The sequence below is a fragment of the Peromyscus leucopus genome, chromosome 22 (assembly GCF_004664715.2).
Source record: "Peromyscus leucopus breed LL Stock chromosome 22, UCI_PerLeu_2.1, whole genome shotgun sequence".
Classification (NCBI taxonomy): Eukaryota; Metazoa; Chordata; class Mammalia; order Rodentia; family Cricetidae; genus Peromyscus; species Peromyscus leucopus.
This window is the reverse complement of record NC_051081.1, coordinates 154,373-167,382: the sequence shown is the minus strand read 5'-3', so window position 1 is coordinate 167,382 and position 13,010 is coordinate 154,373. Positions and strand designations below refer to the sequence as shown.

The 13,010-nt window shown below is 57.2% G+C and overlaps 2 protein-coding genes across 2 annotated transcripts; both read right to left on the bottom strand.

Moving 5' to 3' along the window:
- Positions 1-361: 361 nt before the first annotated feature.
- Positions 362-7,240, bottom strand: Tpgs1 (tubulin polyglutamylase complex subunit 1). Its single transcript, XM_028858579.2, has 2 exons — positions 6,775-7,240; positions 362-1,094 (listed from the first exon to the last, which is right to left on the bottom strand). Exons 1-2 carry the CDS (start codon positions 7,146-7,148, stop codon positions 557-559), a joined length of 912 nt encoding a protein of 303 aa, XP_028714412.1. The 5' UTR covers positions 7,149-7,240; the 3' UTR covers positions 362-556.
- Positions 7,241-8,093: 853 nt separating this feature from the next.
- On the bottom strand, positions 8,094-12,218 carry Madcam1 (mucosal vascular addressin cell adhesion molecule 1). The gene is made up of 5 exons (XM_028858581.2): positions 11,265-12,218; positions 10,752-11,018; positions 10,217-10,531; positions 8,809-9,243; positions 8,094-8,241 (listed from the first exon to the last, which is right to left on the bottom strand). Exons 1-5 carry the CDS (start codon positions 11,590-11,592, stop codon positions 8,111-8,113), a joined length of 1,476 nt encoding a protein of 491 aa, XP_028714414.1. The 5' UTR covers positions 11,593-12,218; the 3' UTR covers positions 8,094-8,110.
- Positions 12,219-13,010: the final 792 nt, after the last annotated feature.

Sequence of the window (13,010 nt, the reverse complement as noted above, 5' to 3'; positions counted from 1 at the left end):
AACCGGAGGACAGTCAGCCAGACACAGAGGAAACTTGAAAGCTGGATGGACAGTAGTAGATGAGGTAAAGGAGCCTCAGCACACAAGATGAACAGAAGTGGGTTAAGTTAAAGAAAAAAAGCTAGCTAGAACCAAGCTAAGGGCGATCATTCATAATTAGTCTCCGTCTTATGATTTGGGGGCTGGCGGTCTAAGGAAGTTACAAGTTCTGACATCAGCAGAGATATGTTGTCCTTGGGAAAATCCTCCCAATATCCCCTCATCTTCTTTGGTGATCCTGAGGGACCTTGGGTTGAGAGGGACCTGCAGTGCCTGGCAATGGCTAGGGAGCTGCACACAGGCGACCAGCAAGGCTGGGTCTTTTCAGATTTTATTTCTGTGAGTAGGGAAGACAGGCCAGTACAGAGGGGACTGAGCTGAAGGTGCTGGTCCTGCAGGGTCCACCCAGGTCCCCCTCCCTGGGGGAGGGCCCTGTGCAGGTTGTCTGGACACCGGTTTGCAGATCCCAAGTCCACGCCTTCCCGGGGAGGTGGCGGGGTGTGCGTGTGTCCTGGACTCAGCCCACCGGCTTGACCTTGGCGATGAAGAGGGCGGCAGCCTTCTCCAGGAACTCCTCTCGGGACATGGGTGCGCTGGGCCGCCGTCCAGCCGCCGCCCTGTCCAGGGCACGTGCCAGATTGTCGGGGCCCAAGCGGGAACCGGCCTCTAGGTAGTGTGTGGGCGCCGCCGCCAGGTCTCCCGTGCCCAGCGCGCCCTCCAGCGTGTCCAGCACGGCCTGGCCCACACGCCGATCGGCCACCGCCAGGCCCGGGTCCTCCAGCAGCTGGAAGAGGGCGCCGGCGCGCGCCACAAACTCCAACAGCACAAAGCATGACAACATGCCGGCCCGGAAGATGCCCAGCGGCACAGCCTCGTGGTCCCGGCACTGGATCTTGCGCAGAAGAGGTGCCACCACCTCCTCGGGCGCCCCGCCGTCTCTGCACACGCGCTTCAGCAGCTCGCTGTATGTGCGCCCGTCCAGCCCAGGCTTCTTCTTGCGGCCGCTGGCGCTCAGACACTCGTAGGCCACGCTCACGTTGTTGTTGAAAGCGGTCCTGTGGGGACAGTGGGGTGTCATGAGGCCCTGCATCCTGGCTGGCCACCCGGAGCCTTTCCAGACCTTCCCGGCACCCCAGCAATCCAGCTGTCTGCCCCTCCCTCCAGAGCACCAGGCATGGAGGAACCCCAAGTGTTTGCTTTAAGTTTTTTTTTTTTTTTTTTTTTTTTTTTTTTTTTTTTTTTGAGACAGGGTTTCTCTGTGTACTTTGCGCCTGTCCTGGATCTCACTCTGTAGACCAGGCTGGCCTCGAACTCACAGAGATCCGCCTGCCTCTGCCTCACGAGTGCTGGGATTAAAGGCGTGCGCCACCGCCGCCCGGCTTTTTTTCTTTTTTTTTTTTGTGTGTGTGTGTTTGCTTTTTTTTTTTTTTTTTTTTTTTTTTAATGATTTATTTATCATGTATACAGTGTTCTATCTGTGTGTTTGCCTGCAAGAAGAAGGCACCAGATCTCATCACAGATGGCTGTGAACCACCATGTGGTTGCTGGGAATTGAACTCAGGTCCTCTAGAAGAGCAGCCAGTGCTCTTAACCACTGAGCCATCTCTTCAGCTGCTTTCTTAAGATTTATTTACAGGGCTGCAGAGATGGTTTGGTCTGTAGGCCTGCATTTGCAGAGGACGGGGCTGATTCCCAGCACCACACGGCAGCTCACAACTATTTGTAGCTCAAAGGCCTGGGGGATCTGACGCCCTCTTCTGGCCTTCGAGGCACCAGGCATGCACATGGTGCACAGTCATACCTGCAGGCAAAACACCCATACATATAAAATCAAATTTAAAAGAATATTTAAGATGAAAGTGGTAGAGCAGGCCTGGAGAGATGGCTCAGTGGTTAGTGCACCGACTGCTCTTCCAGAGGACCCAGGTTCAATTCCCAGCACCCACACTGCAGCTCACAACTGTCTGTAACTCCAGTTCCAGGGGACTGGACACCCATGGCAAAACACCAATGCACATAAAATAAAAATAAATAAATTTAAAAGAGGAAGTGGTAGAGCAATCTTTTAATCCCAGCACTCAGGAGGCAGAGGCAGGAGGATCTCTGTGAGTTTGAGGCCAGCCTGGTCTACACAGTGAGACCTTGTTACAAAACCAACTTCTTATTAGTCGTAACCATACATGTACATGTGTGTCTGTATGTGTGGGTGGTCAGAGGGCTATCCTTTAGAGTTGGGTCACTTCTGTTTCCACATGGCTTCCAGAAACTGAATGAATTCAAGTCATCAAAATTCCTCAAGCAAGCACCTTTACTGGATGAGCCATCGGGGTTTGTTTGAGACAGAGTCTCATGTAGTCTGATCCTCCTGCCTCCACATCCTGAGTGCACCGTGTCCACTTTATGTGGTGCTGGGCCTGGAACCAGTGGCTTGCACATGCTAATGAGGGCTCTGCCAGCTGGGCCCCACACCGGCACACAGAATGCACCGGGTACAGAATGCACCGGGTACAGAATGCACTGTGCCATTCAACCACCAGCAGACACGTTGGGGCGTCTCTCAGCTCTGTGCCCCCAGCACACGGCTGCAGGGGAGGGCACGCCAGTCCTCACTGCCATCATGCACACACCTGAGCCTTACTGTGACGTTTTTGTGCAGCCGTCCTGTGACAAGCCAGCTGTTTATTTTGAAGCAAAGTCTCTCAGTAGCTGAGCCTTGAACCCACATTCTCCCTGCGTCTCCACCATGTCTTGTAATTACAGTTTTATTGAGACACAAAGTGGCCAGTTCTGACATGAACCCGTGGCTAGTGAGCAGAGAGGGTATGGTGAGTCAGGCAGTTCCTCCCCTGACTCCAGGGTGTGGTCCCTTCTTGTGGGCCACAGTGGTGATCATGAACACAGCCTTGTGAGAAATCGAGGCTCTGAGTAGGCCGATAGTCTCACTGCAGGGCTCAGAGAGTAACTGCCTGGCAGTGGACCTTACTCTGGTCCTTGTGTGGCTCAGCTTCACAATGAGGGTGGTCTGCTCCATCCTGACCTCCTGGGGGTTCTTGGATGCTTCATTTTCTAGAGACCTTCATGTAGTAGGTGCTTAATAAATCCTATCCAGCTGCAGACACCCAGAGAACAGACCGTGTGTCTTTTGTGAAGGTCACTTAGCAGGCCCCAGCTGTGTTAAGAGCCACGGAGACTCTGGGACTGTTTGTCATAGCAGCACAACATAGCTCTTCCTGACTGATACTCCGGTTGACCTATAGCCACTAGCTCTCTTGTCCTGATCCTGCCTTCTCTGGCAGTGACCTCCAGGGGTAAAAGGCCTGGGTGGGCCCTTGCTCTGTTCCTGGACCAGGTCCAGACCTGTCTCCTAGGGTCACTGGCTTTCTGACGCTGCTGCCTGTGAGCCTTGTTCTGCTTACCCAAGGAGTGCAAACCCCATTCTGCAACTCCAGATTCTTGGGGGGATGGCTGTTTACAGCCACAGGTCGGGTAATCACGCCTGGCACAAGGACACCCACCTCTGGGATGGCTCACATCCTCTCCTGGGGATCCCCACTGAGTCACTGAGAGGTGAGGGGGCACAGACAAGGTGGTGAGCCCCAGAGCTTGGGGAGCATGGGCTGCGGCTCCGCTTTGCAGTTCTTTCTGCTGAGTGCTCACGCTGTGCGCAGGCAGCGGGGCCTCCCTCCTCCTGCCAGCGTCTTTCTCTGGGGTGGGGCTGGATGATGGGGGGGGGAGCACATACCCCTGTTCCAGCTCTCCTCTACACTCGGAGAGCTCCTGGCTCTTGAGCACCCTGCAGGGTCTGGGGTGCCTCATGGAGAGTGGCTGTGCCCGAGGGGAGGCGTGTGCTGGATTGTCCTCAGTGTGACCAGCTAGTGACTCAGTCATTTTAGATCATTACGTTGTACTTGATCATAGAAATGACTCCCTGACAGCTTAGGGACAGTGTGGTCAGCGCCCCTCCCCTGCCCTATCAGCGACACAGTAGCCAGGAAGGTGTGCAGGGGTTTGTCGCACGGGTCTGACTCCTGGCTTCCCCCGTCGTGGCCAAGGCTTCAGTCACCTGGGGTGAAGAGTGATCTTAAGTGGCGCGCACAGGCTGCTGGGAGGTGGCCGATGGGGACACCAGGCGATATAGAGGCCTGGAGGGACTTGAGAAGCGTGGCCCCTCAGCTCCAGAGAAGCGGCCCTGCTGACGGGTGTCAGCGGCCGCCATGTGTGGTGGCCCAGGCTGAGCACTGCGCAAGGACCCACTCTTCACAGACATCCGTCATGGGGTCTGAAGTGGGGAGCAGTGGCTGGGGGAGGAAGAGAGGCCTAGCTCTGTGACATCAGACACAGACACGCTGTGGCTTCTGGGTCCACCCGTGGCTGCATCTCTGGGGACCCCACCTGCCTGCTGGCTCCTTTCCATGTCCCCTGCTGTCCTGAGCTGCCCAGTTAGTGGTATAAGACTAGGTCCTGGGGTGAGCAGTGACCCCCAAGTTCACATCCACAAACCTCAGAATGTGGTAAACACACAGCTTTCATGGTCAGCTGCTTAAGATGAGGCCATGTCAGAGGATGCCAGGCATGGACCCAGCGGCTGGCAGGGCACAGAGACCTGGTGACATGGTCACAAACCCTGCCCTGGAGCCTCAGGCGGCCTGTGACTTCAACTCACAATGTTCCTGTTTTAAATCACTAAGCTGACTGCTTTTCACCCTTGTGTTGGAGCCCACGAGGTTTCCTAGTGCTGTACCCTGCAGGGCTGCACAGGAGGCTGACTGGACCTCGGGCCTGGGCACCAGGTGACTGTAACTAGCAAGGGGGAGGGCTTTGGCTCCACCCCTTAGCATTGCTATCAACAGACCTTTGGAATAAAGTTCTGGGCCTGTGGCTAAGGATCCAGGCCCACCCGAGTCTGTCCTGTGTTTTCTCTCTGTTTCTCTTCCTCTCTATTTCTAAGTCTCTTATCCCTCAATCCTCCAGAGTCTCTGGGGTAAATAATGGTGGGGGCCGATCCCCCACAGCTCTGGGAGACTCTCGTCTAGACAGATGCCCTAGGAGGCAGCTTGTTCCTGGCTCCTCCTTCCCTGGGGCACCTCGGGGTGCAGGCCTGTGGGCTTGCTCCTGTGCTGGTGTTGTGGAATATTACTTTAACTATGTCAAGATGTGTCACATTTGTTTCTGCTGTGGAATATTGATTTAACTATGTCAAGATGTGTTACATTTGTTTCTGCTGTGGAATATTGATTTAACTGGGCAAATATGTGTCACATTTGTTTCTGCCGTATTTGTTTAACATGTAAAGATGTGTTACTGTTTCACCTTGCCTGCCTAAGACACCTGATTGGTCTGATAAAAAGCTGAATGGCCAATAGCTCGGCAGAGGAGGGATAGGTGGGGCTGGCGGGCAGAGAGAATAAATAGGAGGAGGAATCTAGGAATGAGAGAGAGAATGAGAGAGAGAAGAGAGAATGAGAGAGAGAGGGCGATGTCTGGGGCCAGGCGGCAGCCAGACAGGAGGAAACAGGAAAAGATAAACAGAATGAAAGGTAAAAAGCCCGAGGCAAAATGCAGATGAAGTAGCAAGAAACGAGCCTAAGCTAAGGTCGAGCGAGCGTTCATAACTAAGTCTCCGTGTCATGATTTGGGAGCTCGTTGTGGCCCAGAAGAAAGCCTGCCACACAGAGGCCTTTAGTCTCCCCACTCACACTCCAGTGCCGACTCAGCTGAGACTCTGTCCACCTTCTTGCTCGAGCTCCTCACCAAGTGATCAGCAACCTTCCAGAACCACTGGTCTCCCGACCGTACCCCCGGCCCCATCAGCTCGTCCTGCTCCACCCTTCCCTTCTTGGCCATAGTCTGGGGGTCCCGAGCCCTCTGCCCCTGGTGCAGAGGTGTCTGCTTGGCTCAGATCCACCCTGCTCTGCCCCTGGTGCAGAGGTGTCTGCTTGGCTCAGATCCACCCTGCTCTGCCCGACTTGTTGCAGCTTCTCTGGGACTCCAGGAGAGAACCAGCAGGAACGCTCCCTGGACTTTCACTCCCTTGGGGAAAGCCGGGGTCACTGCTGCCCAACACCTTCTGAGCCCTCCTCCATGCACCCTTTGGAAAGCCACTTCCGTGCTGAGACCCAGATACCAGCTCACCCACTCTCTCACTCTGGTTGATGACGCCTACTGATCAACTTCCCCCATCCACTGCACTGAAGTGCCCCTCACTCATCTTCCCCACCGGGGCACAGAGCAACTGCCGAGCTCCAGGCCTCCCTGCACGGCTCACGCCTGGCTCTGGACCAGCCTGTGCCCTGCGGGTGCATCTCAGGACCATACTGCGGGGTGGAGCCTCAGCACACAGGCTGCCCGTCTCCGGGACAAGCACCGCAGCTATTTACGCTCTGACCGCAGGGATGGCTTCTTGACCTCCAAAACCCTGGGCTGCGGGGAGAAACCGAGCACAAGCTCAAAAGCAAAAAACCCACTCACTAGGCCATCATCATCGGTACGACTACAACTCCCAATACCTCCTACCAGGACCACAATTCCCAGCACAGCCCGCGGTCACAGCGGCCGAAGGCTACGCGAAGCATGCCGGGAGCTGTATTCCGGACGCTACACCGCCCCCAAACGGACCAGGTCCGGGAAAAGAGGTCGGACTACACCTCCCGACAGGCCCCGCGCCGGTGGAACCCAGCCCGCGCGGGGCCTGTCGGGAGGTGTAGTCCGGGCACCCCGCCCGCCATCGGTCCGCACCTCTGCGAGTGGTGAGCCAGGCGAAGGTGCCACAGCGCGCGGCCCAGGCGCTGCTGCTGCAGGAGGAGCTGGCCTGGCGGCTCCCCGGCGCCGCCGCTGGCCGGCGAGCGCAGGCCCATGTTCTCGAAGTAGTGCGCCAGGAAGGCGATGGGCTCCTCGGGCCGGGTCTCCAGCACCTTCAGCAGGGCGGCGCGCAGCATCTCCGTCACGCCGACCTGCCGTAGGAAATCCTCCTCGCTCTCGGCCGCCGCCGCCGCCTGAGACACCGACGAGCGGCCGCTGTCCGCGAAACCGGCCGCAGGTGCCACGGCCGGCCGCCGCTTCTCCACGGCCGCCATCTTTGCTGAGGGCAGCGGGGCCGGAAGCGCTGCCATAATTCACGGCGCCGACAAAGCATCCTCCTTGGGCGGCCATTTCTGTTGAGGGCAGAGGAGCGGCTTCCTCTCTGACGGGGTCTCGGCAGGGACAGGCACAGGCTGCCTATCCCCCTGTGCCCTAACCGGCATTCTCCGTTTACGCCTCTGCTCGTACTCCGTGACTGCATCTCTTAACTTCGGTCCGGAGTCATGAGCTTGCCAGACTTCAAAATGGTCCCCCAGGAAGGGCTTGGTTTCTGGCTTGAAGCGCGACTGCTTGCCATCTTGGTAGAGGGCAAGTCTTCGGAAGCATGGTCTCCTAGCAACCAGGCTCCCCGGGTACCAGAGAAACCCCATCAAGCGCGCGTGGGGCTTCGTCCACCGAGAATCTGGGACTGAGGGCGGGATTCAATCCTTTTCTGCGTTGAGTCTCAGATGGCGCACTCGGCTGGGGTTTTGGCTTCACTTGGCCTCCTGAAAGGATTAGCTCGCCGGGAGCGAGGCTCCACCAGATTCCCCGCCCTCCCCCAGGCTGTTAGTTACCCTTCCTGACCACTGGGGGGATGCTCTTGCTGTAACTGTGTGGTGGCTCTCTAGGACCCTTCTGCCTGTCACCTTCATCCCTTGCCCCCCTCACACCCCATCTCGGTGTTTGCCCAAGCTACGCCCCCCAAGTACGTTTTCCCCAGGCCGTTGGGCACCTCCTTAGTTGCTCTTAGGAAGCGCAGGCGTTTCCCAGCCTAGCATCCTGCTCGGGCCTGCCAAGATAGACTGGGGTGTCCGCCTGTCTCCAGGGCCCCCGGGTGTAGGCCTGAGAGATGCGCAAAGCTTCTCTATTTTACAGCACGACAGGACACAGCAGTGGCCAGATAGGGGGCCTTTATTCTGCGCCGGGCGAGCAGCGGGAAGGAACCTGTAGATGTGCTGACCACCAAGGGAAGGGGCTGCACTCTGACGCCTTGACTGCCCCAAACCCAGCTTCACAGGAGTGTGCATGAGCTGGAGTCTGGGGGAACACGCGGCCCGCAGCGTTTCCACAGGCGGTAGGCGAGGAAGGCCAGCGCGAGCAGCCCCAGGACCAAGCTGCCAACCCACAGGGTGATGCCGGAGGCTGGAAGAGTAGGAAAAAGGGTACCATCAGCCCCGGTGCCTGCGGCCCCCACCGAGGGAACTGTACATCGGCCCTGTGGTTTAAGAGTGGACTCCCCAGCTAATTAATGTGTCTTAAAATCCAACCATTGAAACAGGTGTAGTGGTGCACCCCTGTTATCCCATCGCTTACGGGGCTGAGGCAAGAGGATCAGCTACACACCAAGTCTGAGGCCAGCCTCAGCCATGTGAAACCGACTCCTATCTGGTCATCTCTCTTTACCGTCAGTTTCACAGAATCTCTGTGTCTGCAAGGTGCGTGGAAGTCTAATTTCTTTCACAGCCAGGGAAGCATACTGAGCTGAGGCATGGCACAGAAACCCAACTAGTTGGTTTTTTGTTTTTTTTCTCTGTGTAGCCTTTGCTGTCCTGATCTCACTCTGTAGACCAGGCTGGCCTCGAACTCACAGAGATCCACCTGGCTCTGCGCCCCCCGCCCCCTGGGATTAAAGGTGTGCGCCACCACTGCCCCGCCCCAACTATCATTTAAATCCCATATGTCCATCCCTCCCAGGGCCCCAGCACTCACAGGGTTTTGGGAACACCTGACTGGAGACATACAGACTGGCTACCTGCCCCCCGGGGTCCAGGCGGCACTGGAACCAGCCCTCAGGAATGGGACCTGGGGGAGGCACGCTTAGCCATGCCTGAGCCCCGGCCTCCCTCTTGTGGTAGGCTGCCAGGTTGCCAGGAGCCAGGAGCCAGCGCACAGTCACTCCAGGCCCACAGGATGCTTCACAGAGTAGCTGCCAGACTGCCTCCTGGTCCTGGTGGATCTCGGGAGAGCAAGTTCCAGCGGAGCTCAGAGTCCTGGGGCTAAGTGTGGAACGAGGAGGGGTAGACGGCAGGGTTGTGCTGTTGGGGAGCCCAGTGGAGCTGGCCTCAGTCGTGTGTGATGAGGTCAGGATGTAGGGCTTGGCAGAGGTGGTGTTGGGGGGCTCTGGTGAGGTCCGGCTCTGTAGGACTGCAAACAGAATGTTCTTCTGTAGCCCCTGGCCTCTCTCCTGCCCCAGTTTCTTCATCTGCAGCCCAGTGTTAGGACAGAACACCCCCCCCTCCCCTGTCACTCAAGTGACACAGGGCATCACAGTGGCTGGGCCAGGAGATGGAGACACAGACAGAGCTTCCTGGGTCCTGTCCGAGTCTACTAGGCCACTGCTTGCTTGCTTGCTTATTTATTTATTTATTTATTTATTTATTTATTTATTTATTTATTTATTATGTATACAGTGTTCTGTCTGCATGTATCCCTGCTGGCCAGAAGAGGGCACCAGATCTCATTATAGATGATTGGGAGCCACCATGTGGTTGCTGGGGATTGAACTCAGGACCTCTGGAACAGCAGCCAGTGCTCTTAACCTCTGAGCCATCTCTCCAGTCCCTGCTTATTTATGTATTTATTTTGGTTTTCTGAGACAGGGTTTCTCCATGTAGCTCTGTTTGTCCTGGAACTCACTCTGTAGAACAGGCTGGCCTCAAACTCAGAGATCCACCTGCCTCTGCCTCCTGAGTGCTGGGATTAAAGGCTAGGCCACTGTTTATAAAGCACCTACTGGATGCAGGTTTCTAAGAGTCTACTTGACCACTGTTTATAAAGCACCTATAGTGTGCCAAGTCCTGTGAATCTGCTCGGCTAGCATTTGTAGAACACCTACTGAGTGCTGGACCTACCCCGAGTCTGCTTGACAGTGTTTATCAAGCACCTACTGAGTGTTGGCCCCATCCTAGTCTTTCAGGACAGACAGAAAATGATGGAGCTATCATTTTGGAGTTGGCACAGAGTAGGCCCTCATCTTTAGAATTAGTCTTTTTTTCTGGCTGCCCCACAGGGCAGATACTGTGACCAATTCTCTTGGGACTCTCCAGGTGGGGACACACAATCCTGGTTCAAGCTCCGGAGTAGCCAGCTCAGAGGCAGGTGGGCCCCGGGGACTTACCTGGAACTCCCTTCTTGTGGGTTAGCACCAGATTGGGCAGCTGCATGGTGACCTGGCAGTAGAGGGCAGGGGGGGCAGGGGTCTCCAGGGCGGGCAGCATCCAGCGCTGTGTCGCTCGGAGCAGCGGCGTGCCCTCGGCCTCCTGCGTCTCCTCCTCTTGCTCTGATTCCAGGACCCGGGCCCCCTCCAGTCTCTGGTTTCCCAGTAGCAGGGTGAAGGAGAGGATGTCTGGGTCTGGGGGCCAGATGTTGTGGGCCGTGCAGGACACCTCTTGGTCCTGTCCTGACCAAGACACCACCAGCTGGTCTGGGAAGGCTGCGGATGGAAGATGGGGCCCAGGGCTGAGCCAGGCGGAGGAGGTAGGTTTGGTTGGGGTGATGATGGAGCTCTGTGCCTCAGGTGTCTGGGACAGGAAGGGCGGATGTGTCAGCCTTGTGGGTGTGGGGTGAGGGGACCTGGTGGGTGATGGCGTTGGTGTGGTGCAAGGTCCTGATACCCTGGGTAGGTGGCACCTAGAAGGGCAGAGTGGCCTCACCGTACACCACGATCTGCACAGAGTGCTGGAAGCTTCGGCCCCCACAGGAGCCCACACACAAACGTGTGCCAGCGTCTGTCAGCAGGCCATGTATGGAGAGGATGCTGCTGCCCGGGAGGTTCTGCACATTGCCCAGGTGGGTGTCCAGGCCACGCCACTGCACCTGGGCGACACCCTCGTCACAGGGCAGGCTGCAGTTGAGCCGGAGGGATGTGTCTTTGGCCACAGCCACCACAGGATCAGGGGGATCCACATGGAGGGACTGGCCTGAGGGGAAACAACATTAATCTCATGTTGGGGCAACTGGGTTCCAGATTCCAGTCCTGACCCTTGACCCTGGGTTGAGACCCCAGGGCTCTAGACCCCTGCCCCAGGTCCCTGGCCTTGACTAGAGAGCCCCACATCCCCGGGCCAGCCCCTCAAAGCCCTGGTCTCTCAGAGCACCCCCAAAGCTCTTTCTCTTGTGCTCACTCATCTCCCGAAACCCCCTCCCCTCCCCACACCCCTGCTCACCACCGCCAAGCTGGAAGGGCGCCATGGCCAGGGCCAGCAGGAGGACCAGGCTGCACTCCATGTCGTCCCTCTGTCTGGTGACCGCCAAGGGAAGCGGTTTAAATAGCAGCGGGCTGGCGGCTTCCCGCCGTCTTGAGACCCTGCCTCTCCTCCCCCTTCTCCCTACTCCGTGGGAGTTTCCCGGGGGGCTTTCCCAGCCCGACCTCCACTCCGCAGGAGGCAGAGAGTCAGGGACCCGGGAACGCAGGACAAGCAGGGAAGGTCTGGGAAGGTTCCAGGCCCCAGTTCTACGGACGGGAAGGCTGAGGCTAGAGGCTGGGGTCACCATGGTGGGTCAAGTGCATGGACATCAGCCAGTCCTAGACGGCTCCACCCCGGCCGACTCGAGCTCTGACTTCATTTCCAGAGGTGGCCACACGGGGGCGGCAGAGAGGCCAGACTCGGTTCTGGATGGTGGGGTCCCCTGCGGTCGCGCCCGGAGTCGGGGTTTCTCCTGGGACTGTTCTGCCTGACGTGTCAGTTACCCCCGTCTGTGTCCTTTTATCGCACAAGACCTCTGCAGTTCCAGCAGAGCCGGGGGGCTGGAGCTGGCCGGCTTTGGACATGTCTGGGGTAGACCCTGGGCCTCAGCGCTGAGTTCTCGCCCACCTTCCTCCAAGATCGGCACACTGTCCCTCCCGTGCTTTGCCCTTGGCCCAGACCCGTATCGAGGGGCACCGGTCTACATATCGACACCCCCAGGGTTGTGCCGCACCCGGAGAAGGAAGGCTCGAGTCCTGTGTCCTTCCCGCCTCAGGCGGCCACAGGACCTTGGCTCCACTGCTCTGTTCTCTCCAGTCTCCAAGAGCCTCCCCCTCCTCTGCCTTCCTAAGGCCCCTGTGGAGGCCCAGTCTTCAGACACTTGAAGTCTGTCTCCACCAGCATGGGGAGTGTGCTTGCCTCGGGTTTTGGCAACTTGACATAAGCAGAGCCATTTGGGAAGAGAGAACTTCAGTTGGAGAAAATGCCCACCAGGTTGGTCTGTGGTCAAACCTACAGACCTTTGGGGTATTTTTTTTTTGTTTGTTTGTGTTTTTCCAGACAGGGTTTCTCTGTGTATCCCTGCCTATCCTGGAACTCGCTTTGTAGCCCAGGCTGGCCTCGAACTCAAGATCCACCTGCCTCTGCCTCCCGAGTGCTGGGATTAAAGGCGTGCGCCACCACCGCCGCCGCCGCTGCCACCACTCAGTTGGGTTGTGCAGGTGTATTTTTGATCAATGATTGACATGGGAGGGCCCAGCCCATTGTGAGTGGTGCCATCCCTGGGCAGGTAGGTGGGCCTGGGTGCTATAAGAAAGCAGACTGAGCCGGGCAGTGGTGGTGCACACTCCTTTAATCCCTGCACTCGGGAGGCAGAGGCAGGAGGATCTCTGTGAGTTCAAGGCCAGCCTGGTCTACTGAGTGAGATCCAGGACAGGTGCCAAGCTACACAGAGAAACCCTGTCTCGAAACAAAACAAAACAAAAAACAAAACAAAACAAAAGAAAAGAAAGCAGACTGGGCAAGCCATGGGGAGCAAGCCAGTCAGCAGCTCCCTCCATGGCCTCTGCATCAGCTCCTGCCTCCAGGGTCCTGCCTTGGCTTCCTTTCATGAAGGACATGATCTGAAATAAACACTTTCCTCCCTAAGTTGCCTTTGGTCATGGCAGTTTATCACAGCAACAGAAACCCTAACTACACAGGGTGAGACTTTGTCTGCTCCTGCCA